This window comes from Macaca thibetana, chromosome 7, assembly GCF_024542745.1.
Source record: "Macaca thibetana thibetana isolate TM-01 chromosome 7, ASM2454274v1, whole genome shotgun sequence".
Lineage (NCBI taxonomy): Eukaryota > Metazoa > Chordata > Mammalia > Primates > Cercopithecidae > Macaca > Macaca thibetana.
Genome location: NC_065584.1, coordinates 40,730,725 through 40,757,468, shown reverse-complemented (window position 1 = coordinate 40,757,468; position 26,744 = coordinate 40,730,725). Strand labels below are relative to the sequence as shown.

Here is a 26,744-nt window from a genome sequence, read left to right as displayed (position 1 = left end):
CAAAAAGCAGTTTATAAACTTAAAACATTTAGCAAACCTAGCACCTGACCTGCATAATTTAGTCCGCCTGTTTATATTTTGATGACATCTGCTTTTTACCAATATTCTTTAAGGGTTGTTTTTATTTCTCAAAGATTAAAGTCACATGAACTGAAAGGTACCATACCTTTTATCCTCCCTTTAAAAAAATTTTTGATCCAAGCACTTATCTTCCTTTAGGCCAATTAATTAGAACTCTTTTTATACACATCACACACACAACACATATATAACTACACAGACAGGCAAAACAAAACCCAGTCACCGTAAGATCTTTTGCTTACCAATCTCCTAATTGAATTATTGGATATAGCCGTTTAAGAGATAGGGCTAGGAAAACGTGCAGCTTCTAAAGCCTAATAAACAGGCATAGATGGGGCAAAAACAGATTCTGAGAGAGATCTATCCACTTTTAATTCCTGGAGTTCCTTGAAGAAAATAGAGGTCTCTCCTGCTCATGCGTGCATTAAGGGTGGCAAGACAAATGGAGAAAAATAATTCGGTCAACTGAGAAAAAAACCTTTTTCCAGCAAAACACGATTCAAGAAAAGAAAAACATGAAGGCCTTTTGAATATACCTATAATTTGAATACCCACTTTTAATTAAGCTGAGCACTCTTTAAGAAGGTACTTTTTAACTCCCTTACTACCTAACTTTAGTCATGCAAAGTGGCCAATATTTCTGGCTTTCAAACTTTACTAAAGGCTCAGAGAAAGGAAAATCCAAGGCAGTTCGTGGAGGGGAAGATAATCAATAAATAGCAAAGGTCACAGAGATGTTAAACTGGAAGGGACTCATTGAACCCCAGGCCTGCAGCAAAGTTTGCTACTGACCATAGGAAAGTCATGCAAATCACACCAGATTGGTTACAGCCTAAGACCAAACTAACAAATCCTTTTTCACAATTATAACTCTACAGAGAATATAAACAGTGATCCCCATTATTCCTGGTCCAGCAAAATGTCTTCCAAAAGGAAAAAATAAAAAACCCTAACTTAAAAATGAACTCTTGACTCAGTGGAGAAAAGGGAAAGACAGCTTAAATGCAGGGCTGTGTTAAATGCTAATAGGGTGGAGAAAAGAAAAAGATGCCTGGGGAAGAACTTCTTATTCTTATGCAAATAGATTCTTCTACCAGTGAGAAAAACTTAATTGCTTTCCTACAGAGTGGAAACCCTTTCCCTGGGGAGGGGAAGGCTCCATGAATGCAAGGCAGAGAGCATTAGCTAGCCTGCCATTGGGCACGCTTGGGCCATGCATCCCAGCCCTGGCAGGGAGAGGAGTGGAGGAGCTGCCATTCTCTGGTCCATCTTGCACATGCCTGCAGCTGTTGGGATGGGATGGTGCACGGTTTCCTCTACCCTCTGAAGAGGTCTGAGGAGAAAGAGAGAACCGAAAGGAAAAAAGATTTTTAGATCTGCTTGGTACTTATCTTTTCTCAAGCCCCATGTTGGGCACCAAAAATGTTGTAGAAATAAAAAACGGGTTCTTGTTACACAACCAGGATAATTTAGTTGCATGGACACATTATAGGATGAGTAGAACAGGGTTTATTGTGTGAAAAAAAGCGGGGAGAAACAGGAACCCTCAGCAAAGTGAGAGAAGAGTCCTGCTAGCAGGTTTCCCGCCTCACAGATTGAATTGCAGGCCACCACACATGCGAGCTGAAGAGCCCAGGCTCCTCCCCATTGCAATGGTGCGAACTTCCAAGCTTCCCATGGCTCCACCCCATCATTCCAGTGCGCAGGGGGTTGGAGATTCTCCTGGGACCCTCCACCTTATCTACCTCCTGCATCTATCAGTATGAGGATGCAAAGGCATAAGAATTATACAGTGGACTTTGGGGCCTCGGGGGGAAAGTGTCGAGGGAGTTGAGTGGTAAAAGACTACACACCGTGTACAGTTTGCACTGCTCAGGTGATGGGTGCACCAGAATCTCAGAAATCACTACCAAATAACGTATTCATGTAATCAAACACCACCTGTTTCCCCCAAAAATCCTATTGAATTTAAAAATAAATAAATAAAAACAAAAGTGAGCAAAAGACTCGAATAGACATTTCTCAAAGAAGATTTGCAAATGGCAAATCTTGAATACCACAATTTTAAAAAGGAAAAAGAAAGCAATGTAAACAGGGAGAGCATTAACAGTTCTCCAGGGACTTTACACAAAGCATACAATTTTTAATATGTTTACATTAATAAAATTTTCCCTATGGAAATATAACCTAGGGAAGACTGGGCTTTTTTTTTTTTTTATATTACCACTCTTTATCTGTGCTTAAAGAGCAAACTTTTGTGATTTTCTAGTGGCTTTCTGGGAAATGTCAAAGATAGTTTTATTTCTTTTTCTTTTTTTCTGGGCCTGTGGACTTTGTAGATAAGTACAAAACAGTTTTACATGCCCTGAAATTTTTTTTAATTTATTTTATGTTTGGGATCAAATTTTGAGTTATCAGAGGAAACTTAGACATGTGATTTAAATAGGACCATGGATACTTGAGAAATAATTTTTGATTGTGTAATCAAAATGATAATGAAATTTTTTTTTAAAAGCATGAAAGGTAATATAGTTGTTAAGAAGTGTGGAACTGTTGTTCTTTGGGGTTTTTTCCTAAATACCCAAATACATAATAAAGTTAACGTATAGGAGAGAAAATTATTCTGGTAAGACACAGAATCTCTGCTATCTAGGCAGATGATGTAGATCATAGGTAAAGGCATTAATCACCAAAGCAGCCAAGAAAGCCATCAAAATTAAGTGAACTTTCTTGATATGTTAACACATTTGTTTTTTTCTTTTTTTGACACAGAGTCTCACTCTTTTTGCCCAGTCTGTAGTGTGGGACACAATCTCGGCTCACTGTAACCTCCACCTCTGGGGTTCAAGCAATTCTCCTGCCTCAGCCTCCTGAGTAGCTGGGATTACAAGCACACACTACCACACCTGGCAAATTTTTGTATTATTAGTAGAGACGGGGTTTCATCATGTTGGCCAGGATAGTCTCGAACTTCTGACCTCAAGTGATCTGCTCACCTTGGCCTCCCAAAGTGCTGGGATTACAGGCATGAGCCACCATGCCTGGCCTCTTAACACATGTTATAACTGGTATGGTTAGGCTTTGTGTCTCCACCCAAATCTCATCTTGAATTGTAATCTCCATAATTCCCATAATCACCACTCGTCAAGGGAGACTCCAGGTGGAAATAATTGAACCACAGGGGCAGTTTCCCCCATGCTGTTTCGTGATAGTGAGTGAACTTTCGCGAGATCTGATGATTTTATAAGGGGCTCTTCCCTCTTCGCTTGGCATTTCACCTTCCTGCCACCTTGTGAAAAATGTCCCTTACTACCCTTTTGCCTTCTGCCATGATTCTAAGTTTTCTGAGGCCTCCCCAGCCATGCTGAACTGTGAGTCAATCAAACGTCTTTTCTTAATAAATTACCCGGTCTGGGGTATTTCTTTATAGCCTTGTGAAAATGGACTAATTCAGTAACTTATCTTCAGAGTCTGGTATTGTAAGTCAATAGAAATAAACTTCACTTTCCAAGTTTTATTCCTCACAATGTTCTTTCAAATATTCTGGAACAAACTGACACATAATTTTAGGACTGCAGTTTTTTCTCAAGCAGTCCATGAGATGAAACTATCTTTATGATAATATTATGACGTAATGTATGTTTTACGTTGACTCACCAAATTTTTTTTTCTGACACTAATGTGTATATAACATTCTGCTAGATGCTGTGTGTTTTTAAGTGGTTAGATATGACCTAGGCCCTGCCTTTAAGGAAGTCACAATATAATATAAGAGAAAATATATTCTTTTTTTTTTTTTTTTTTTTTTTTGGGATGGAGTCTTACACTATCACCCAGGCTAGAGTGCAATGGCATGATCTTGGCTCACTGCAACCTCTGCCTCCTGGGTTCAAGCGATTCTCCTGCCTCAGCCTCCCAAGTAACTGGGATTACAGGTACCTGCCACCACACCCGGCAATTTGTTGTATTTTTAGTAGAGACAGGGTTTCACTATGTTGACCAGGCTGGTCTCTAACTCCTGACCTCATGATCTGACCACCTCGGCCTCCCAAAGCGCTGGGATTACAGACGTGAGCTACTGTGCCTGGCTGAGAAAACACATTCTCAAATGAACCAGTTTTATAAGTATATTATGACTGTTAGTATTTTCGTAGATAAAAAACTAGTCTGCTACTCTGAATGCCATTTTAGGAAATTCTGTGAGACTTACTGGTGACTCTTCTAGATTCACTTGGCATTGTAAATTCCCAAGGACAACTTGGTCTAATCAGCTATCATCTTTCATCTTTCACCTTAATTATTTCAGTGACTGGTCTCATCAGTTCCACACTAGCTCCCTTCAATTCAATCTTCAACTCACAGCCTGAGTCAGCTTTTTAAAATAAAGTAAATCATGTCACTTCTCTACTTGAACCCTTCAATGGATTCTTATCACATTTATCGTTACCAAAACTCCTGGAAATGTTCTGCTAAATTCTATATAATCCGGCTCCTCCCTGCTTTCTAGGTTCTTCTCTTACCATTTCTCTCTTGTGCTTTATTGATTAATAAGCTCCATATAACTTTTTCTTTCTTCAGGGAATATGCTGTCCCCACTACTTAAAATGTTCTTAAACCCACTTTTTGCCTGGCTAACTCCTATGCATTCTTTCTGTTCTGGTTTATCTCTTTCTCACAGAAGGAATTCTCTAATCCACACTGCCCACCTAAATTATGCCTGCAGCTATTCTCTATCATTGCACCATGTTATTTTCCTTTATAGCACTTATAGTTACAATTATATACTTATTCATGTGTTTACTTAATTTATCTGTAGAACTGTAGGTGGGAAGATCCATGAGGACACAAGTCACATCTCTTTTATTCATATGGTCTATCCAGCACCCAGCACAAGTTGGCACATAGTGTAGACTGTATAAATTTTGGTAAATATGTCCCATGAAAAGATATGATGCATCATTCATCTTGATGGAATTGATGTCTATTAACTAAGTTATTAAGACTGAGATTTTAAAAAGAGATATATTTCGCCATGCCTATGATGTATAAGAATCGTTCCGTGTAAACAGTGGCTTATACCTGTAATCTCAGCCACTTGGGTGGCTGAGGTGGGGGGATTGCTTGAGGCCAAGAGTTCAAGACCAGCCTGGGCAACATAGTGAAACCCCTGTCTCTACAAAAAGTAAATTTAGCTGGGTGTGGTGGTGTGCACCTGTTGTCCTAGCTATTTGGGAGGCTGAGGTGGGAGAATTCTGTGAGCCCAGGAGTTTGAGACTGCAGTGAGCTGTGAGCACACCACTGCACTCCAACCTGGATGACAGAGCAAGGCTCATCTCTCAGAAAGGAAAAAAGAAACTTTCATGAAATAGACAAGTAGTCATCATATTCTGTTCCTATAGTAAGTAAATATATTAAGTGACTATAGTAATGATAATAGAGAATCATTTTTGAATGCTAACCATAAAACAAACATTCTTCTATGCATTTTATAAGCGCCATAAGAAATTAATCCTGAGGCCGGGCGCGGTGGCTCAAGCCTGTAATCCCAGCACTTTGGGAGGCCGAGACGGGTGGATCACGAGGTCAGGAGATCGAGACCATCCTGGCTAACATGGTGAAACCCCGTCTCTACTAAAAAAAAAATACAAAAAACTAGCCGGGCAAGGTGGCGGGCGCCTGTAGTCCCAGCTGCTCCGGAGGCTGAGGCAGGAGAATGGCATAAACCCGGGAGGCGGAGCTTGCAGTGAGCTGAGATCCGGCCACTGCACTCCAGCCTGGGCGACAGAGCAATACTCCGTCTCAAAAAAAAAAAAAGAAATTAATCCTGGAATGCAGGTTTCAGCAATATTATACCTTTTTATTTTCCTAAAAGGCAATTACACAGGAAACCAAATAATAATAAGGATGGATTACTACCACTGAGAGCAACAAAAATTCTGAAATTTTTAAAGCAATGAGAGAATTTTAGTAAGTGTAAATATTCCTTGTAAAAAAACAAGCTTATATGAATATTTAAATTTTTAAGTTTATAAAAAAGATCTCTTTATAGTCATACTTCGTATATTTGCCATCTAAGTGATTTTTCATTGTAAATATGAATCATGAATTTTTATAGATTTTTGTATTATGAATTTTTATCTAAATTTAGGTATTCACATTTTTTGTTAAATTTCATTTTGTTGGATTCAGCCCATCAGTCTACTAAGAGGTCTTTTTAAAATTTATATCAGCTATCTAGTGTATTACTTGTCTTTTGTAGCTTCTGTCACCAGCAAATATGTTAAGCATGCTTTCATTCAAGTCACTGATAAAACTGTTTTTTAGGCTAGGCCATTTCACATACTACCAGAAACCCTGCTGGTTGTAATTGCTTAACTAACTAACATATTTCTATTTCAGCGCATCAAAACCTACAGACCTTTCTCTATTGACAAGGTATTTATGAGCTATTTTTCAAATGCCTAAATGAATTCAAGATATATTGGATTGACAAGTTTTGGGAGGTTGTTCGTTTGTTTAGATAGGGTCGCACTCTATTGCTCAGGCAGGAGTGCAACGGCACAGTCACTGTATCATCCACCTCTTGGGCTCAAGCAATCCTCCCACCTCAGCCTCCCAAGTAGCTGGGACCACAGGGACAGTTTTTTCTTTAATAAAACTTTGTAACATTTAATTATAACCTCTGAAAGATTAGTATTAGAAGCTCTGAGAAGACATATGATGTATATTTTCTGAAATAACCCATTTAGGTATTCACATGTAATCAATCTGTTTTGTTTTTGTTTTTCTTTCTAAGACAGAGTTTTTCTCTGGCTCAGGCTGGAGTGCAGCGGCACAATCTCAGCTCATGTGACCTTCACCTCCTGGGTTCAAGCGATTCTCTTGCCTCAGCCTCCCGAGTAGCTGGGATTACAGTCATGTGCAACCACACCCAGCTAATTTTTGTATTTTTAGTAGAGATAGGACTTCACCATGTTAGCCAGGCTGGTCTTGAACTGGCTGATCTCAAACTCCTGACCTCATGATCCACCTGCCTCGGCCTCCCAAAAGTACTGGGATTGCAGGTGTGAGTCACCGCGCCCAGCCTGTAATCAATCATTATTGTTAGTTCAGGTGCTATGTCACACACCTGGATGAAAAATAGGATTTAGAGAAAATGCAGCCTACCTTAATGATCTCTAAAAAGAGAAGTTGGAAGGAAAGGGTACACATTTTGGAGTTGGCCACCAAGCTGCTCAAGGGATCCAAAAACCTCCACCATAGGGACTGACAAATTTGTAGCTGTTGAAGCTGTACTTCTTTGTACATGGTTGCTTTGGGAAACTCACTCTGATTATTGTAAATTTGCTCACTAGCTACCCAACATTAAATTCAAATAACAGAGAATTTCTATTGTACAGCCTTGCGACTTTAAGTTTAAACTTTTCTTTAAAACTTTAAGTGGCAAAAATAATTATTAGAAGAGAAAATGTGTGTTCATTTATGAATTTTCTTGGCATCAAATATAAATTTGTATGTTTACTTTATTGGCATTCATACTGCCATTTCAAAGGACTACAGCGCTCAAAAGGGGAAAAGATATTTTGACTATGTATTCTGATTTTTATAATATAACTCTCCATTTCTTCTTTTAAAAATGTCTGCCCAACCAGTGAAATTAGCTTTAAGACAGAAAAAAATAAATTAATTAATTAAAGAATCAGCACAGTTCCTAGGAAAATTATGTGTTCCCATTACAGTTTTCCTTAATGAGGAAAATTATATTATTTAATAATTCACAGTCAAAATTATATTGCATATCTAAAGAAAGTTTGAGATCATCTGGGACAAATTGTTTCCTCCATGCTATGAGTTGCATAAGATAGTAGAAATACAGATTACTTCTCTAAAAGTAGGAATGTTATTTCTTTTGTGAGTGATTTGGCATTTTTCCTTCTCATTTGTTCTGATTTAACTCACTACTAATTCTACTTACTCTAGGTAGATCCTCACTACTCCATGGCAAGCCTTTGGTTCATCTCTCTTATTGACAACCTTATATACATTGCCAAATTGCAATTTTCAGACCTTTGCCCTTGACTCAGTTTCCCCTATATTCTCCTCTTCTTGTTATACTAAAATAAAGGCCATCAGGGCTGAATTATTTGTTCTTTCTATTTAAAACAATTTTCCTGAATTAATACTTTGCTCTATTCCTTCTATCTCAAAAAACTGCTTGTAATTCTCAGTTAGTGGCTGCTTCTACTTCCTTATTATTAGATATCATCTATGTACGAGACCCTATTCATTCCTTATTTCTCCCTAGTTGTTGAGTATGGTGGCCACTTATTTTCTGAAACAGTCCCCCACCATGGTTTTCATTACTGAAATGTTTTAATCAGGCAAGTAGCACATGAGCACACACTCAGTAAAAAAAGAAAACGAAACATAGATAAGATTAATACCCTTTTTGAACCACCCTCTCATTCATTTTTATTTACCCTCACACTCCCCCCCAAAGTAAACATTTTTATCATTTTGAAGGGTATCCTTCAAAAGTTTTCTGTACTTTTCTGTACAAACATAGGAAATAAAATCCGAAGGTTTTTGTTTGTTTGTTTTTTGATTGTTTGTTTGTTTGTTTTGTGACGGAGTTTTACTCTTGTTGCCCAGGCTAGAGTGCAGTGGCACAGTCTCGTCTAACTGAAACCTCCCCCTCCCGGGATCAAGCGATTCTCCTGCCTCAGCCTACTGAGTAGCTGGGATTACAGGCGCCCGCCACCACACCCAGCTAAATTTTTGTATTTTTAGTAGAAATGGGATTTCATCATGTTGGTCAGGCTGGTCTCGAATTCCTGACCTCAGGTGATCTAAATTTTACTTCTAAAATTTATATAGATAGAATTGCAAAGGGCAAAAAAAAACAACAAAGACAGTATTGAACAAGAATAAAAGCAAAGTGGGAAGACCTGCTCTACCAAATATCAAGGTTTAGTATAATGATATGATTAAAGTAACTTCTTAATGGTGCCAGAATTAATATTTAGACCAATGGAACAGAATTTAAAGCCCAAAACACATCAACACACATATGGTCACTTAGTGTATGATAATTTATAGTGCAGAATTATAGAGAAGTTATTTTTTCAATAAATGATGCTGGGACAACAGGCTATCTATATGAAAATAAATGAAATTGGTTCCCCTATCTCACAGTATACAAAAATCAACTCCAGGTGTATTAGAGACCCAAACAGGGAAGAGGAAACTATAAAGCTTTTATAGATTTTTATAGAACAATGTTTTTATTATGCTGGCTTAAGAAAGAATTTCTTTTTTAATTGAATTGAAGTAAAATTCACATAACATAAAATTCACCATTCTAATTTTAAAGTGTGTAATTCAGTGACTTTTACTACATTCACAGTGTTGCACAACTATTACTTTTATCCAGTTCCAGAACATTTTATCACTACCCCCCCAAAAAAACACCTTGCTCATTAAGCAGTCTATTCTCCATTCCCTCTGCCCCCAGCTCCTGACAACCATTAATTGGCTGTCTCTGTAGGTTTACTTATTTTGGACATAACATATAAATGTAATCATACAATATGTAACTCTTTATGTCTAGTTTCTATCACTAAATAAACAATGTTTTCAAGGTTATCCAAGTGGTAGCATGTATCAGTACTCCTTTTTGTGGCTGTACAATATTCCATTGTAAGGTATACCACATTTAGTTTATCCATTTATTAGCTGATGGTCATTTGGGTTGTGTGTACTTTTTGATTATTAAAATAACGGTGTTAGGCACATTCATGTATGTTTTTATTTTGAACACCTGTTTCAGTTCTCTTGAATATACACCTAGGAGTGGAATTCATTGTCATGATAATTCTATGTTAACTTTTAAAGAAGTGCCAAACTATTATCCATAGAGCTGCATCATTTTATATACCCAACAGCAATGTATGAGGGTTCCAGTTTCTGTATATCCCTGCCAGCGTTTGCTTTTTTTCTTTTCTTTTTTTTTTTTTTTTTTTGAGATGGAATCTCTCACTGTCGCCCTGGCTGGTGTGCAGTGGCCCAATCTTGGCTCACTGCAACCTCAGTTTCCCGGGTTCAAGTGATTCTCCTGCCTCAGCCTATCAAGTAGCTAGGATTACAGGTGCCCGGCACCACACCTGACTAATTTTGTATTTTTAGTAGAGAAGGGGTTTCACTATGTTGGCCAGGCCGGTCTCGATCTCCTGACCTTGTAATCTTCCAGCCTCGGCCCCCCGAAGTGCTGGGATTACAGGTGTGAGCCACTGTACCGGGCCTTCTTTTTTTCTTAATTCTTATCATCTGAGTGGGTGGCATCTCATTGTGGTTTTGATTTGCATTTCCCTAATGACTAAGGATGCTGAACATCTTTTCATATACTTGATGATGATTTGTGTAGCTTCTTTGCAAAAATGTTTATTCACGCCTTTTGCCCATTTTCAAGCAGGTTGTTGGTCTTTTTATTATTGAGTTGTAAGAGTTCCTTATATATGTGCTGGATACTGGACTCTATCAGAGATAGGATTTGCAAATATTTCCTTCCTTTCTGTATTTTGTCTTTTCACTGTCTTCATAATGTTCTTTGCACAAAAGTTTTTAAGTTTGATGAAGTCCAGTTAATCTAATTTTTCTGTTGTTGCTTGTACTTTTGGTGTCATAATCTATAAATCCATCACCAAAGTCATGAAGATTTACCTTTATGTTTTCTTCTTAGAATTTTATAGTTGAGCTCTTATAATACAGTTAGGTATTTGATCCATTTTGACTTAATTTTTGTGTATGGTGTAAGGCAAGGTTTCAACTTCATTCTTTTGCATATGGATATGCAGTTGTTCCAGCATAATTTATTGAAAGACTGTTCTTCCCAATTAATTGCCTTGGCACTCCTGTCTCAAATCAATTAAGTATGAAGTTAAGAGTGCTTATTTCTGGACCCTCAATTCTATTCCATTAACCTATGTTTGCCTTATCCCAGTACCATGCTGTTTTGATTACATAGCTTTTAAGTAAGTTTAAAAAGCAGAAATTAGCCTGGCACAGTGACTCACACCTGTAATCCCAGCATTTTGGGAGGCCGAGGTGGGCAGATCACTTGAGGTCAGGCATTTGAGACCACTCTGGCCAAAATGGTGAAAACCCATCTCTACTAAAAATACAAAAAAAAATTAGCTGGGGATGGTGGCGGGTGCCTGTAATCCCAGCTACTTGGGAGGCTGAGACAGGAGAATTGTTTGAACCCAGGAGGCGGAGGTTGCAGTGAGCCAAGACGGTGCCATTGCACCCGAGCCTGGGCAACAAGAGCAAAACTCCGTCTCAAAAATAAAAAAAGAAAAGAAAGAAAGCAAGCAGGAATTATGAATCCTCCAACTTTCTTTGTCTTTTTCAAGATTGTTTTAGCTATTAGGTTCCCTTGAGATTCCATATGAATTTCAGGATAGGTTTTTCTATTTCTACAAAACACACCAGTGGGATTTGACAGTGATTGCATTGAATCTGTAGACAGCTTTGGGCAATATTGCCATCTTAACAATATTAAGTATTGCATCCCATTAACACATATGTCTTTCCATTTATTTGCCTTTAATTTCTTTCAGCAATGTTTTGTAATTTTTGATATACAGGTTTTATAATTTTTTGGTTAAATTTACTCTGCATATTTTATTCTCTTTGATGCTATTGTAAATGGAATTGTTTTCTTAATTTTATTTTTGAATGTTTCAGTATTGGTATATAAAAATACAGCTGATTTTTGTGTGTTCTTCATGTATTCTGCAACTTCGCTAAATTTGATTATTAGCTCTACTTGTTCTTTTTATGGATGTTTTAGGAATATATGTGTGTGTGTGTGTGTGTGTGTATATGTGTGTGTGTGTGTGTGTGTGTGTATAAAAAAATATATAAAACCATGTCATCCATGATTGTATATTTAGAAAACCCCATTATCTCAGCCCAAAATCTCCTTAAGCTGATAAGCAACTTCAGCAAAGTCTCAGGATACAAAATTAATGTGCAAAAATCACAAGCATTCTTATACACCAGTAACAGACAAACAGAGAGCCAAATCAGGAATGAACTTCCATTCACAATTGCTTGAAAGAGAATAAAATACCTAGGAATCCAACTTACAAGGGATGTAAAGGACCTCTTCAAGGAGAACTACAAACCACTGCTCAGTGAAATAAAAGAGGACACAAACAAATGGAAGAACATACCATGCTCATGGATAGGAAGAATCAATATCATGAAAATGGCCATACTGCCCAAGGTAATTTATAGATTCAATGCCATCCCCATCAAGCTACCAATGAGTTTCTTCACAGAATTGGAAAAAACTGCTTTAAAGTTCATATGGAACCAAAAAAGAGCCTGCATCTCCAAGACAATCCTAAGTCAAAAGAACAAAGCTGGAGGCATCACGCTACCTGACTTCAAACTATACTACAAGGCTACAGTAACCAAAACAGCATGATACTGGTACCAAAACAGAGATATAGACCAATGGAACAGAACAGAGTCCTCAGAAATAATACCACACATCTACAGCCATCTGATCTTTGACAAACCTGAGAGAAACAAGAAATGGGAAAAGGATTCCCTATTTAATAAATGGTGCTGGGAAAATTGGCTAGCCATAAGTAGAAAGCTGAAACTGGATCCTTTCCTTACTCCTTATACGAAAATTAATTCAAGATGGATTAGAGACTTAAATGTTAGACCTAATACCATAAAAATCCTAGAGGAAAACCTAGGTAGTACCATTCAGGACATAGGCATGGGCAAAGACTTCATGTCTAAAACACCAAAAGCAACGGCAGCAAAAGCCAAAATTGACAAATGGGATCTCATTAAACTAAAGAGCTTCTGCACAGCAAAAGAAACTACCATCAGAGTGAACAGGCAACCTACAGAATGGGGAGAAAATTTTTGCAATCTACTCATCTGACAAAGGGCTAATATCCAGAACCTACAAAGAACTCAAACAAATTTACAAGAAAAAAACAAACAACCCCCATCAAAAAGTGGGCAAAGGATATGAACAGACATTTCTCAAAAGAAGACATTCATACAGCCAACAGACACATGAAAAAAATGCTCATCATCACTGGCCATCAGAGAAATGCAAATCAAAACCACAATGATTTGCATTGATACCATCTCACACCAGTTAGAATGGCGATCATTAAAAAGTCAGGAAACAACAGGTGCTGGAGAGGATGTGGAGAAATAGGAACACTTTTACACTGTTGGTGGGATTGTAAACTAGTTCAACCATTATGGAAAACAGTATGGCGATTCCTCAAGGATCTAGAACTAGATGTACCATATGACCCAGCCATCCCATTACTGGGTATATACCCAAAGGATTATAATTTATGCTGCTATAAAGACACATGCACTCGTATGTTTATTGCAGCACTATTCACAATAGCAAAGACTTGGAATCAACCCAAATGTCCATCAGTGACAGATTGGATTAAGAAAATGTGGCACATATACACCATGGAATACTATGCAGCCATCAAAAAGGATGAGTTTGTGTCCTTTGTAGGGACATGGATGCAGCTGGAAACCATCATTCTTAGCAATCTATCACAAGAACAGAAAACCCAAACACCGCATGTTCTCACTCATAGGTGGGAACTGAACAATGAGATCACTTGGACTCAGGAAGGGGAACATCACACACAGGGGCCTGTCATGGGGAGGGGGGAGGGGGGAGGGATTGCATTGGGAGTTATACCTGATGTAAATGACAAGTTGATGGGTGCAGCACACCAACATGGCACAAGTATACATATGTAACAAACCTGCACGTTATGCACATGTACCCTACAACTTAAAGTATAATAATAATAAATAAATTTAAAAAAAAAAAAAAAAGAAAATTGATGACTATAAGTTCAAAAAAAAAAAAAAAAAAACCATGTCATCTGTGAATATAGTTCTACTTCCTTTCCAATTTGAAGGCTTTTATTTCTATTTCTTGCCTAATTTCCCTGGCTAGAACTTTGAGCACAATGTTAAGTAGAATTGGCCTGAGCAGACATCCTTTTTCCTGAACTTAGCGGAAGTTTTCAGTCTCATTATTAAGGAAGATGTTGGCTGTGGGTTTTGTATAGATGCCTCTATCAAATTCAGGAAGTTGCCTTATATTCCTAGTTTTCTGAGTGTTTTATCCTGAAAGGGTATTGCATCAAATGCTTGTTCTATATTAACGGAGATGATCATTTGTGAAGTTTTTTTTCCCTTCATTCTGTTAACATGATGTATTCCATTGACTTATCATCTTATGTTGAGCCACTCTTACATTTTTATAATAAATCTCACTTGGTCTTGATGTATAATCATTTTAGTATAGTATTTGTTTTTGTTTCCTAGTATTTTGTTAAGGATACTTGCATCTGTATTCATAAAGGATATTAGCCTGTAGTTTTTTTGTTCTTATGATGTCATTGTCTTTAGTGTCAGGGTAAAACTGGCCACTTAAAATGAGCTAGGAAATGTTCCCTCCTCATATTTTGTAGAAGAGTTGGTAGATAATTTTTGTTAATTCTTCTTTAAACATTTAATAGAATTCGTTAATGAGGCCATCTGGTCCTGGGCTTTTCCTTGTTGAAAGTATTTTTATGTACTGATTCAACCTTTTTAGTATTTCTATTCAGATTTTCTATTTCTTCTTGAGTTGGTTTTGGTAGTGTCTGTGTTTCTAAATACTTGTCTGTTTTATCTCGGTCATGCAATTTGTTGGCATACAGTTGTTCCTAGTATTTAATGATTATGAAATAATCCTCTGGTAGTCATTTCACTTCGGTAGGCTCATGCAATGTTCCTACTTTCATTCTTGATTTTAGTAATTTGAATCTTTTCCTCTTTTTGTCAGCCTACTTAAAGATTTGTTAATTTTGCTGATACTTTTGAAGGACCAACTGTGGTCTTGTTGATTCTTTCAATGTTTTTGTGTTCTCTATTTCATTTATCTCCACTATAATTCTTATTATTTTCTCTTGTTTGCTTTGGGTTTAGTTTACACTTTATTTTATAGTTTCTTAGGGTGGAAGATTAGTGTATCGATATGAAATCTTTCTTCTTTTTAAAAGTAGATGTGTATAGCTACAAGTTTCCCTCTGAACACTGTTTCTCTGCATCTCTTGAATTTTCATATGTTATGTTTTCATTTTTGTTTGTCTCAAATTATTCTCTTATTTCCCTTGTGATTTCCTCTTTGACTCACTGGTTATTTAAAAATGTGTTTTCTTAAAATTATACTACAAGGCTACAGTAACCAAAACAGCATGGTACTGGTACCAAAACAGAGATATAAACCAATGGAACAGAACAGAGTCCTCAGAAATAATACCACACATCTACAGCCATCTGATCTTTGACAAACCTGACAAAAACAAGAAATGGGGAAAGGATTCCCTATTTAATAAATGGTGCTGGGAAAATTGGCTAGCCATAAGTAGAAAGCTGAAACTGGATCCTTTCCTTACTCCTTATACGAAAATTAATTCAAGATGGATTAGAGACTTAAATGTTAGACCTAATACCATAAAAACCCTAGAAGAAAACCTAGGTAGTACCATTCAGGACATAGGCATGGGCAAAGACTTCATGTCTAAAACACCAAAAGCAACGGCAGCAAAAGCCAAAATTGACAAATGGGATCTCATTAAACTAAAGAGCTTCTGCACAGCAAAAGAAACTACCATCAGAGTGAACAGGCAACCTACAGAATGGGAGAAAATTTTGCAATCTACTCATCTGACAAAGGGCTAATATCCAGAACCTACAAAGAACTCAAACAAATTTACAAGAAAAAAACAAACAACCCCATCAAAAAGTGGGCAAAGGATATGAACAGACATTTCTCAAAAGAAGACATTCATACAGCCAACAGACACATGAAAAAATGCTCATCATCACTGGCCATCAGAGAAATGCAAATCAAAACCACAATGAGATACCATCTCACACCAGTTAGAATGGCGATCATTAAAAAGTCAGGAAACAACAGGTGCTGGAGAGGATGTGGAGAAATAGGAACACTTTTACACTGTCGGTGGGTTTGTAAACTAGTTCAACCATTATGGAAAACAGTATGGCGATTCCTCAAGGATCTAGAACTAGATGTACCATATGACCCAGCCATCCCATTACTGGGTATATACCCAAAGGATTATAAATCATGCTGCTATAAAGACACATGCACTCGTATGTTTATTGCAGCACTATTCACAATAGCAAAGACTTGGAATCAACCCAAATGTCCATCAGTGACAGATTGGATTAAGAAAATGTGGCACATATACACCATGGAATACTATGCAGCCATAAAAAAGGATGAGTTTGTGTCCTTTGTAGGGACATGGATGCAGCTGGAAACCATCATTCTCAGCAAACTATCACAAGAACAGAAAACCAAACACCGCATGTTCTCACTTATAGGTGGGAACTGAACAATGAGATCACTTGGACTCAGGAAGGGGAACATCACACACCGTGGCCTATCATGGGGAGGGGGGAGGGGGGAGGGATTGCATTGGGAGTTATACCTGATGTAAATGATGAGTTGATGGGTACTGACGAGTTGATGGGTGCAGCACACCAACATGGCACAAGTATACATATGTAACAAACCTGCACGTTATGCACATGCACCCTAGAACTTAAAGTATAATAATAATAATAAATAAATTATTTTTAAGTGTGTTTAATTTCCACATACTTGTGAATTTCCCAAATTTCTTTCTTTCTTTCTTTCTTTTCTTTCTTTCTTTCTTTCTTTCTTTCTTTCTTTCTTTCTTTTTTTTTTTTTAGATGGAGTCTTGCTCTGTCTCCCAGGCTGGAGTGCAGTGGCGTAATCTGGGCTCACTGAAACCTCCGCCTCCTGGGTTCAAGCGATTCCCTACCTCAGCCTCACAGGTAGCTGGGATTACAGGCATGTGTCACCACACCCAGCTAATTTTTGTATTTTTAGTAGAGATGGGGGTTTGCCATGTTGGCCAGGCTGGTCTCGAACTGCTGACCTCAGGTGATCCACCCACCTAGGCCTCCCAAATTGTTGGGATTACAGGCATGAGCCACCGCACCTGGTCCCAGATTTCTTTCTGTTATTGATTTTTAATTTCCTTCCATTATGGTCAGAAAAAATACACTGTAAGGTTTCAATCTTTTTAAATTTTGTGAGACCTATTTTGTGGCCTAATATATATGGTATATCCTCATGTTCACTTGAAAAAAATGTGTATTCTGCTGGTATCAGACACAGTGTTCCTATATGGCTGTTAGTTCTAGTTGGTTTATAGTGTTGTTCAGGTCTTCTATTGAAGGGGTCCCCAAGCCGCAGGCCAAGGACTGATACCAGTCCATGACCTGTTAGGAACCGGTCCGCACAGTGGGAGGTGAGCAGCAGTGGGCAAGCAAGCATTACTGCTGAGCTCTACCTCCTCTCAGATCAGCGGCAACATTAGATTCTCATAGGAGTGTGAATGCAAGGGATCTAGGAACTAATCCCTGATGATCTGAGGTGAAACAGTTTTATCCATACCATCCCCACCGACCCCGTCTGTGGAAAAATTATCTTTCATGAAAACAGTACTTGGTGCCCAAAACATTGAGGACTGCTGTTCTCTTGTACTTGTTGATCTAACTAGTTACTCTAACTATTATTAAAAGTGGAATATTGCAGTATCCAACTCTTATTTTTGAAGTTTTTCTCTCTTCATTATTATTAGTTTTTGCTTTATGTATTTTTTAAATAATTGTTATGTCTTCTTGATGAACTGACCTTTTTATCATTATGTAACATCTTTTTTGTCTCTTATAACAGTTTTGGTTTTAAAGTTGATTTTGTCTGATATTACTGTAGCTTTTCTAGCTCTCTTTTGGCTACAGCTCCCATAGAATATCTTTTTCCATTCCTTCACCTTCAACTTATTTGGATCTTTTGAATCTAATTTGAATCTCTTGTAGATAGCATAGATAATCATACTCCACTTAACAACAGAGACATGTTCTGAGAAATGCATTGTTCAGTGATTTTGTTTTTATGCGAATATCACAGAGTGAGTATAATTACACAAACCTAGATGGTATAACCTACTACACACCTAGGCCAAATGGTATAACCTGTTGTTCCTAGTCCTAGGCTGCAAAACTGTACAGCATGTTACTGTAATGAATACCATAAGCAATGTAGCATAATGGTAAGTATTTGTGTTTTGAAACATATCTAAACATAGAAAAGGTACAGGAAAAATATAGTATTATAATATTATGGGACCACTGTTGTATATGTCATCTGTTGTCTATCAAATTGTCATTATGCAATGCATGATTCTAGTTGGATTATAGTATTTTTTAATTCATTCAGCCAGTTTCCATCTTTGAATTGGATAGTTTATGTACATTTAATGCAATTACTATAAAGAAGAGTTTCTTCCATTTTGCTATTTTTATATATATCATTTTTGTTTTTTATCTCCTCTATTACTTCCTTTTTTTCTGTATAGATATTTTCTGGTGTACCATTTTGATTCTCCTTGTGACATTTACTATTATTTACTTATTGTGCTAGTGTTTTCCTGGGGAATTACAATTAGCATCTTAGCTCATAACAATCTAGTTTGAATTAATACCAACTTAGTTTCAATATTATACAACAACTTCATACCTTGTCCCCTACTTATGTTATTTTCATAAATTATAAATTAATATATTGTATGCCTATCAACATAGATCTATAGTTATTGCTTAATGTAGTTTTTTAAAATTATGTGGGGTAGAAAAGAGGATTCACAAACAAAAATATACATAAGGTACTGACCTTTGTGTTTACCTATGTAGAGTTCTGTACTTCTTCATGTCAATTACAATTACTGGCTAGTTTCTTTTTATTTCAGCCCGAAGGCCTCCCTTTAGAAATTTTTTGTAGGGCAGATTTATGAGCAATGAACTCACTCAGTTTTTGTTTATCTGGGAATATTGTAATTTTTCTTCGTTTTTGAAATTTAGTTTTATCAGATAAAGAATTCTTGGTTGACAGATTTTTTCATCTTTCAACATTTTGACCATATCATTCCACTGCTTTCTGACTGTCATGGTTTCTCTTGAGAAATCAGCTGTAAATCTTACTGAGGATCAGAATTCTCTCTTCGTCTTTGTCACTTTCAACAGTTTGATTATAATGTATCTTGGTGTCAGTCTTTTTTAGTTTATCCAGATTGGGATTGTTGAATTTCTTGTGTGCATTCTTGTCTTTCATCAAATTTGGAAAGTTTTAGGCATTATTTCCTCAAATAATCTCTTTGCTTCTTTCTCCCTCTCCTTCTGGGACCATCATTAATCATATCTCAGTACGCTTGATGGTATTCCACAGATTGCTTAAGCCATGTTGTTATTTTTCTTTATTTAATCCATGTTGTTATTTTCCTTTATTTTTTTTTCTTTCTGATCCTCAGACTAGATCATGTTAATCACCTTATTTTCAGCTCAAATCTGCTATTGAGTCCCACTAGTGAATTTTTCATTTCTGTTGTAATTTTCAGTGTTAGAATTTGTATTTGGTTTCTTTTTATGATATTCGTCTTTTTATTGAGATTCCCTGTTGGTGAGGCATCATTCTTGTGCTTGCCTTTAGTTCTTTGTTTATAGTTTCTCTTAGCTCTTTAAACTTTATTAAAATAATTAATTTAAAATCTTTGTCTAGTCAGCTCAGTGTCTGAACTTTCTCAGAGACAGTTTCTGTTTATTTCTTTTTTCTTTTCCTTTTTTCTCCTTTGTACAGGTTATACTTTCTTTTTTTTTTTTTTTTTTTTTTTTTTTTTTTTGAGACGGAGTCTGGCTCTGTCGCCCGGGCTAGAGTGCAGTGGCCGGATCTCAGCTCACTGCAAGCTCCGCCCCCCAGGTTTACGCCATTCTCCTGCCTCAGCCTCCCGAGTAGCTAGGACTACAGGCGCCCGCCGCCTCGCCCGGCTAGTTTTTTGTATTTTTTAGTAGAGACGGGGTTTCACCGTGTTCGCCAGGATGGTCTCGATCTCCTGACCTCGTGATCCGCCCGTCTCAGCCTCCCAAAGTGCTGGGATTACAGGCTTGAGCCACCGCGCCCGGCCAACAGGTTATACTTTCTTACTTCTTTGCATACTTCATAATTTTTTGTTGAAAACTTGACATTTAAATATTATAAATAGCAACTCTGGAAATTAGATTCTCCCCTCTCCCTGGGGCTTTTTGTTGCTGCTTGTTCAGCAGTAGTAGTTATTTGTTTAGTTCGTTTTTTGAAATACTTTTTTCTAGCTTGTATTTCTTTGTTGTGCATAACCTCTGAAGTTTCTATTGTTTGCTTAGTAGTCAGCTAGCTATTTGACAGGTATTTCCTTAAATGCCTGGAACCAAAATATGAATAATAATAATAAAAACAAAACAAAAAAAATCAGAGAAAATCTCTCAGTTTTTGCAGATGAGCCCTTTGTATATATTAGGTCACACTTCAACACTCAGTCAGGCAATTTATAACTTTTCATTAGCTTTCACTTCCTGCTTGTATAGAGCCTCACGTTTATCCGCAAGTGAGAGAATAGAACCTTCTCAGGTCTTTTCTGAGGATATGTCCAGCCCTGGACATAAACTGAACATAAACCTGACCTTTTAGAGTCCAAAGGATACGTGGGAGCTTTTCAGAGTCCTTATGCCTTAAAGTACCTCATTCCATAGCCCTCACTCCCAGGTTTTTCACTTTATCTATTTTTTGTCCTGTTTTTCCGTGCCCAGATGACAGTGGCTAATACATTTGCCTTTAAATATTTGAGCAAACACTCCCCAAGGAATAGCTGCCTCAACCCTGGGAGTATTCTGAGTTAAGTGAAATAAAGGCAAGCCCTTCGAGTGTGTCCTTCAATAAGCCATAAGATATTTCAAAACAAAAAAAAACCCACAGTTCTTTCAGAATAAGGTTTGTTTTCCCTCTGGTACTACAGACCTGTATTGGAAATGTGGACTGTTGTCTTCAGGGCCACCTTTTTTGTTTATTTTTCTTGATTAACCTTTCACCTGGTTGTAATCATTTTATTCATTTTCAGAGTTCTGCTAAAGTTCATTCTGGCTGTTTTTACCAATTTATTTTCTGCTTTAGTAGAGTGATGGAATTTTGGATTTCTCTATTCTGCTATTTTCACTGATGTCACTCAGGAAGGATTCCTTTTAAGACACAAAAACCACTAAACATAAAGGAAAATATTGATATATTTAGCAACATTAAAATTAAAAGATTTCGTTCATCAATAGACATGATAAAGTAAGGTAAAAGACAAGCTACAGAATAGGAATAGATATTCACACTATATACAATTGATAAAAGACTAGTTATCCAGAATAAATACTAAAATCTAACACTTTAGTAAGAAAGGAACAACCAAATAAGGAGAAAAAATGGGCAAAGATTTGAACGGGGACTTCACAAGACAGAAAACCTAAATGACTGATAAATGTATGAAAAGATGCTCACTCTCACTAAGAATCAGAGAAAGGGAAAATAAAACCATAACGCAATATTGTTACACACCCACCAAATTTTTTAAAATGAATAATACCAACAATGCTGGGTAGAACTGAATTGTAGAATAAGAGAAACTGTTCTTTGTGGACAGATGTATAGATTGGCTTAACCAACTTAGAAATTTCTTAAAGAAGGTATTCATACCCTATAACCAACCATTCTATCCCTGAATGTGCATGTGTATATACATATCTCCCAGAAATTTACTCACATGGGTATCATAACAGCCATGGGTTGTGGCATTTTTCGTAATGTCCTCAAAATGAAAACAATACAATTGTCTATCGACAGAGTAATCTATATTCACCGACTCCTTCTCCTTACCTCCAGTTTTTTCTTGACCCCTTGTAATCAGGTTCTATCTTCATCAAATAATGAAATTTTCTCTCAGGTAACTAATTACTACCATCTGTTCTTCATTGTCTAATTCTTCCCCATTTTTCTAGTATCTGTCTTGACATATTCTTCTTGTATGCTCTTCATCTTTAGGATCTCATTTATTTCTGTAACTTCAACAACTGTATATCTGCAATAATTTCTAAGTCTGTATCTCCAGCATAGGCAGTTTTTTTTTTTTTTTAACATTGGGGCGAAGATTTGTTCCAGACTATGTAATGAAATTGTAAATTTGTGTTTATTGATATTAACTGGATCCACAATGGTAATTGAAAATTCTTTTGCTTTGTCCTTCATTTTCATTCATCAATGCATTTTTTGAGAATTTTACTGCTCTCCTAAAGTTATCTTTACCACTTTTACTTCCCCTTATTCTCATCAATAAGGCCTCTCCTGCAGTACCAAAAAAAATAGTAGTAATAGTAGTAATAAATGTCTGTCTCTTTTACCCACAATTTACTTTGCTTTATCATGCCTACTCAATTCCTCAATTTGCATCTATTTTTAACTTTACAGGTAATTTCTTTAATAACTGGATGTAATGGCTTCTTTTCAGCTCTCTCTCTCTATTCCTATTTTCTCCCATATTTGTTTTTTTTTAAATCTTGCAACTATCTTCTTTTTTTCATTCCCTTGATACTCACCCATCTCTACTTGCCTCTTTTTTCTCTAATAGTTTCTTATGATAGGAACACCAAATAATTTATCTTCCAAACCAGAATGCTTTTGAAAATGAATGCTGTTTAATAATTAAGCCAGCATAATAGGTATAAACCCAGATTGTTCAAGGAAAAATCAGATGTGTGGTTACCCTATATATCCTTATCTTAGAGATCTTATCTTCCTTCAGTTTGTTTTCTTAACTCTTAATATGAATGTTACCTCAAATTTTCAATCATTGTCTTTTGTTCTTTCACATATTCTCTGCAGGTGATCTGACACATTTGAATGACTCAAATTACTACCTCCATTGTTAATTCCGAAATTATATGTCCTAACTTTTTCCTGAGTTCCAGACCCATATACCTCATCAAATAGCTCCAGACTAGTAGCCCAAAAATACCTAGCCACAAAATCTAAACTTATCTTCTCCCTCAAATATCCTGATTTTAAATTTACATTGAGGCATATATACACACAGAGATATGTAGTGTATATATGCAGTTATGTGTATAAGTCTGGAGATATATATCACACACAGAGAGACATTATTTTTGCAGTTGCTTCATTAGATACTAGACATACAATAGTAGCAAAACACAGTTCCATCATGACAGTGCTTTCTAATTTGGGAGATAGACATTGATCAAAGTATTACACACATAAATGTTGTGATACTTTCTATAAGTATGGTCATTGCTGTGAAGGAGAGGGATGTGATGTCATGTAAGGCATTATATGGGTATTTTACCTTCTTTTAAATACATGGCCTTTTTAATTAGATAAGTGGCAACAAATAGCTCTTCAAAATTAGACTTTCTTTATTTCTTGGAAATATTTGTCACAATTCAGTACTCAAATATGTAAGCAAATGGAGTCGTCTTGCTTCTCAAAATTCCTACTACTTATGGCTATGTTGTTTATAAACCACATAAAATTTCAAACACTGAAATGGTAGCAATATCTTTGGAATTAAGGATGTTGGTATAGAAACTAAATAAAGGAGATTCTATAGAAATAGTATTAGTTTTGTGAGACAGAAATGATGCATAATATTAGGAATACCTTTTAGTCACGAAGTCTGGCTGTTTCTTCTTTTCACATAGTAAATGATATTTGTTGATTAAATGTTAATTGCTTGTTTTTTTATCATATGTTTCAAGTCTTGTGCACAAAATTTGAAAGTCCTCATGTTCCCATTCTTAGAACACTTATGCCCATTACTGGTAGCCCAGAACATGAACTAAATTATGCAAATCCTAAAGTAATAAATTTATAATCAACATATATTAATAATGTTAAAAATAATCTACAGTATTAGTCTTTATGTTTGTATATTTTTAGAATGGTGACAATTACATCAGTCTTTACTATGATGATAGGTATAATAATAACAGTAATAATAACCAACACTTATTAAATATTTACCACTTGAAAGTGCTAAATAATTTACACACATTATTTTACTTAACCGCTGCAGGATTCCAGTGAGGCAGATTCTATTGTTATCCTCAATTTTCAGATAAAGGAAGTGGCAATTCAAAAGGTATATCCATCAGGGTCCTAGCAGAACTCAGATAGCATGCTTAAATAGGTAATTGAGGAGAGTTCAGTAAGAACCTATAGAATGTACAAAGGTTTGAATAGAATTTAGGGAAAACCACAAGACATCATGGAATGCCTGGGACTAGTAACAGTGGGAACCATTAATGCTCCTACCTAATGGGGCAAAGGGAAGGAGTGCTGTTAGAATCTAGAAAAAGAGCTATAAGCAAGAAGGGCAGTCTGACACAAGCTGTGATCTTGAGTTGAGTGACACAGCCAACCTATGATGACCTGGTAGAGAGGGAGCTAGGAGAATAAATGCCAGACCTTACCCTATCCCAACTCACAGTCTTCTGCCAGTGCCTTCCACTGACTGAACCCAACTGGAAGCCAGGGCAGAAAATAATTTGTTGATGGTGTCCATACAGGTCAGCTTAGAGCAGAGAGGGTGAAAATGGTTGGAGACTGATCTAAAAAGGAAATGGAAAATATCTAGGAATTAAGTAGCTTGCTCAAGATTTCAAACTATTAAATGGCATAGCAAGTATATGAATGACAAATCCTTTATTCCTAACCACAATACTATACTGCCTCTCATATTAAAACGTTTTAGGAAATGGTACTTGCCAGGGAAAATACTTTAAATCTGAAAGCTTCTATACTATCTCAAGTTGTTGGATGCATTTATACCTAACAGTAAGTGACACCAAATATGTCAGAGCTGAGCAGCAAAGAATGCTAAAAAAAAAAAAAAAAATGGGGGGGGGTCTTGATTCTACATGTTATTGGCATTTTCAGAATATTAAACCATAGTTGTTCCCCTTGTTCAGATTCCAGACTCCATCATTTCTCGTGGTGTTCAGGTGCTCCCACGAGACACAGCCTCCCTCAGCACTACTCCTTCAGAATCGCCTCGTGCTCAGGCTACATCTCGCCTCTCTACAGCTTCCTGCCCAACACCAAAAGTAAGTACAGTTGCTTCACACCTTACACCTACTCTTCTATAGTAATCTGGGAAAACTAACCAGTATTTCCTTCTGCTTGTCAAGGTTGTATTGCATGCAAGTTTACACTATGAAAAATGAAAAAGTGTGAGATAGTTCCCACCCATTGTGTCACAAATTGTCATATTAGGCCAATAGTAGGACAATACAGATTTCATTCAAAATGTTTTACTCCTACATCATAGCTAAGGGTATTGCTTTCTGTAGCTCCTGTTTCTTTGTTGTAGATTTGTTATTTTTTAGTATACTTATCATTATAGATGTAAATTTATTTGTTTATGCTGAGGATGAATGTACTTTTGGCCAGTAAACAGCAAGATTAACAAAATTGTGTCACCAAAGGGATTTCTTTAAACTTGTCCAGGCTGGGATAGCTCCCTGCTCTAGTATCATTCCAAATTTTTTCAAACATATTCATCTTGGAATGTTGCTGCCTAATATTTGCAAACAAATCTGAATTTATTAGAAAGAAAGTTTTAATGCCAACCTTTGGGAGAGGGAAGCAGTTTCTTAGTCTTTTTTTTAATATAATCTGTCACTGAGTTGTATAGGGTGGGGAAAGGATGAGACACTTCTATGCTGCTCACATCTTTGTCTATATGATAAATTAACTAGCAGACATTATTACTGCTGTAACTACTTTCTCCTGGAATGCTCCTTTCCTGATTAAGTTAGTCATTTGTGCTTTCAAGTTCTCTATCTGATTGATGGATGCAATATTGGTACCAAAGATTAACAGTAACATTCCTTATTATTTAATAAGACATGATGTTAAACACTAAATTTGTTCTAGGATTCTGACAGTTAATTTTTCAAATTATAGTTTTTTCCTCTGTCATCAAATTTAAGGAACATATAGCTGTCTTCCTCAATTCTATCTTTTCTATCAGTTTTGTGAATGTTATAATTTAATTTGACTAGAAGGGATCTCAGTTTCTGATGTGAATAGTGCAATTTGTTTTACATTACATGTTACAATCTTCTCAGCAATGTTTCCAGTGTTACCATTGTATATCATTATTTTTAGATATATGTCAAAAATAACTGATACTAATTTTATCATTTAAAACACTGAGGTCCTAAATCTTCAATAAACATTAAACTGTAAGAACACTGTAGACATTAAATGTACGCCAATGCCATTTGGGTGCCAGCAAGCTACATTTTCAAATGAATTAAAGGAAGGAATTCTTAAAACCTGAATTAGATGGAAAAAATCTCGTCTATATCTTTTATATTATTAAAACAAAGTAACTTACAGCTTGACTGCATTAAAATCCAGTTGTACCAGCTAAACTCACTTGTAAAGTCTGGAAAATATTTAAAACTAAAAGTTAAGTTCACTTTAAGATGTTTTGTTCACTGAATACTAAGACCTAAAAGCTGGGAATACAGAAGTATTCAAGGTATAGTCTCTTTTTTCCTTAATGATATGCTGAAATTATAAATATTTTTTGAAAATATTTTAAGCTAAATTT

The 26,744-nt window shown here is 36.4% G+C and overlaps 1 protein-coding gene across 20 annotated transcripts in view; it reads left to right on the top strand.

Annotated features, from left to right (window-relative positions):
- Window positions 1-26,744, top strand: part of GPHN (gephyrin) — a 736,147-nt gene that overhangs the window by 484,913 nt on the left and 224,490 nt on the right. For all 20 annotated transcript variants that reach the window (XM_050797033.1, XM_050797030.1, XM_050797026.1 and 17 more), the window contains one exon: window positions 25,093-25,227. In XM_050797033.1, coding sequence (XP_050652990.1) covers window positions 25,093-25,227 — 135 coding nt within the window. The remainder of the gene's footprint in view (window positions 1-25,092; window positions 25,228-26,744) is intronic.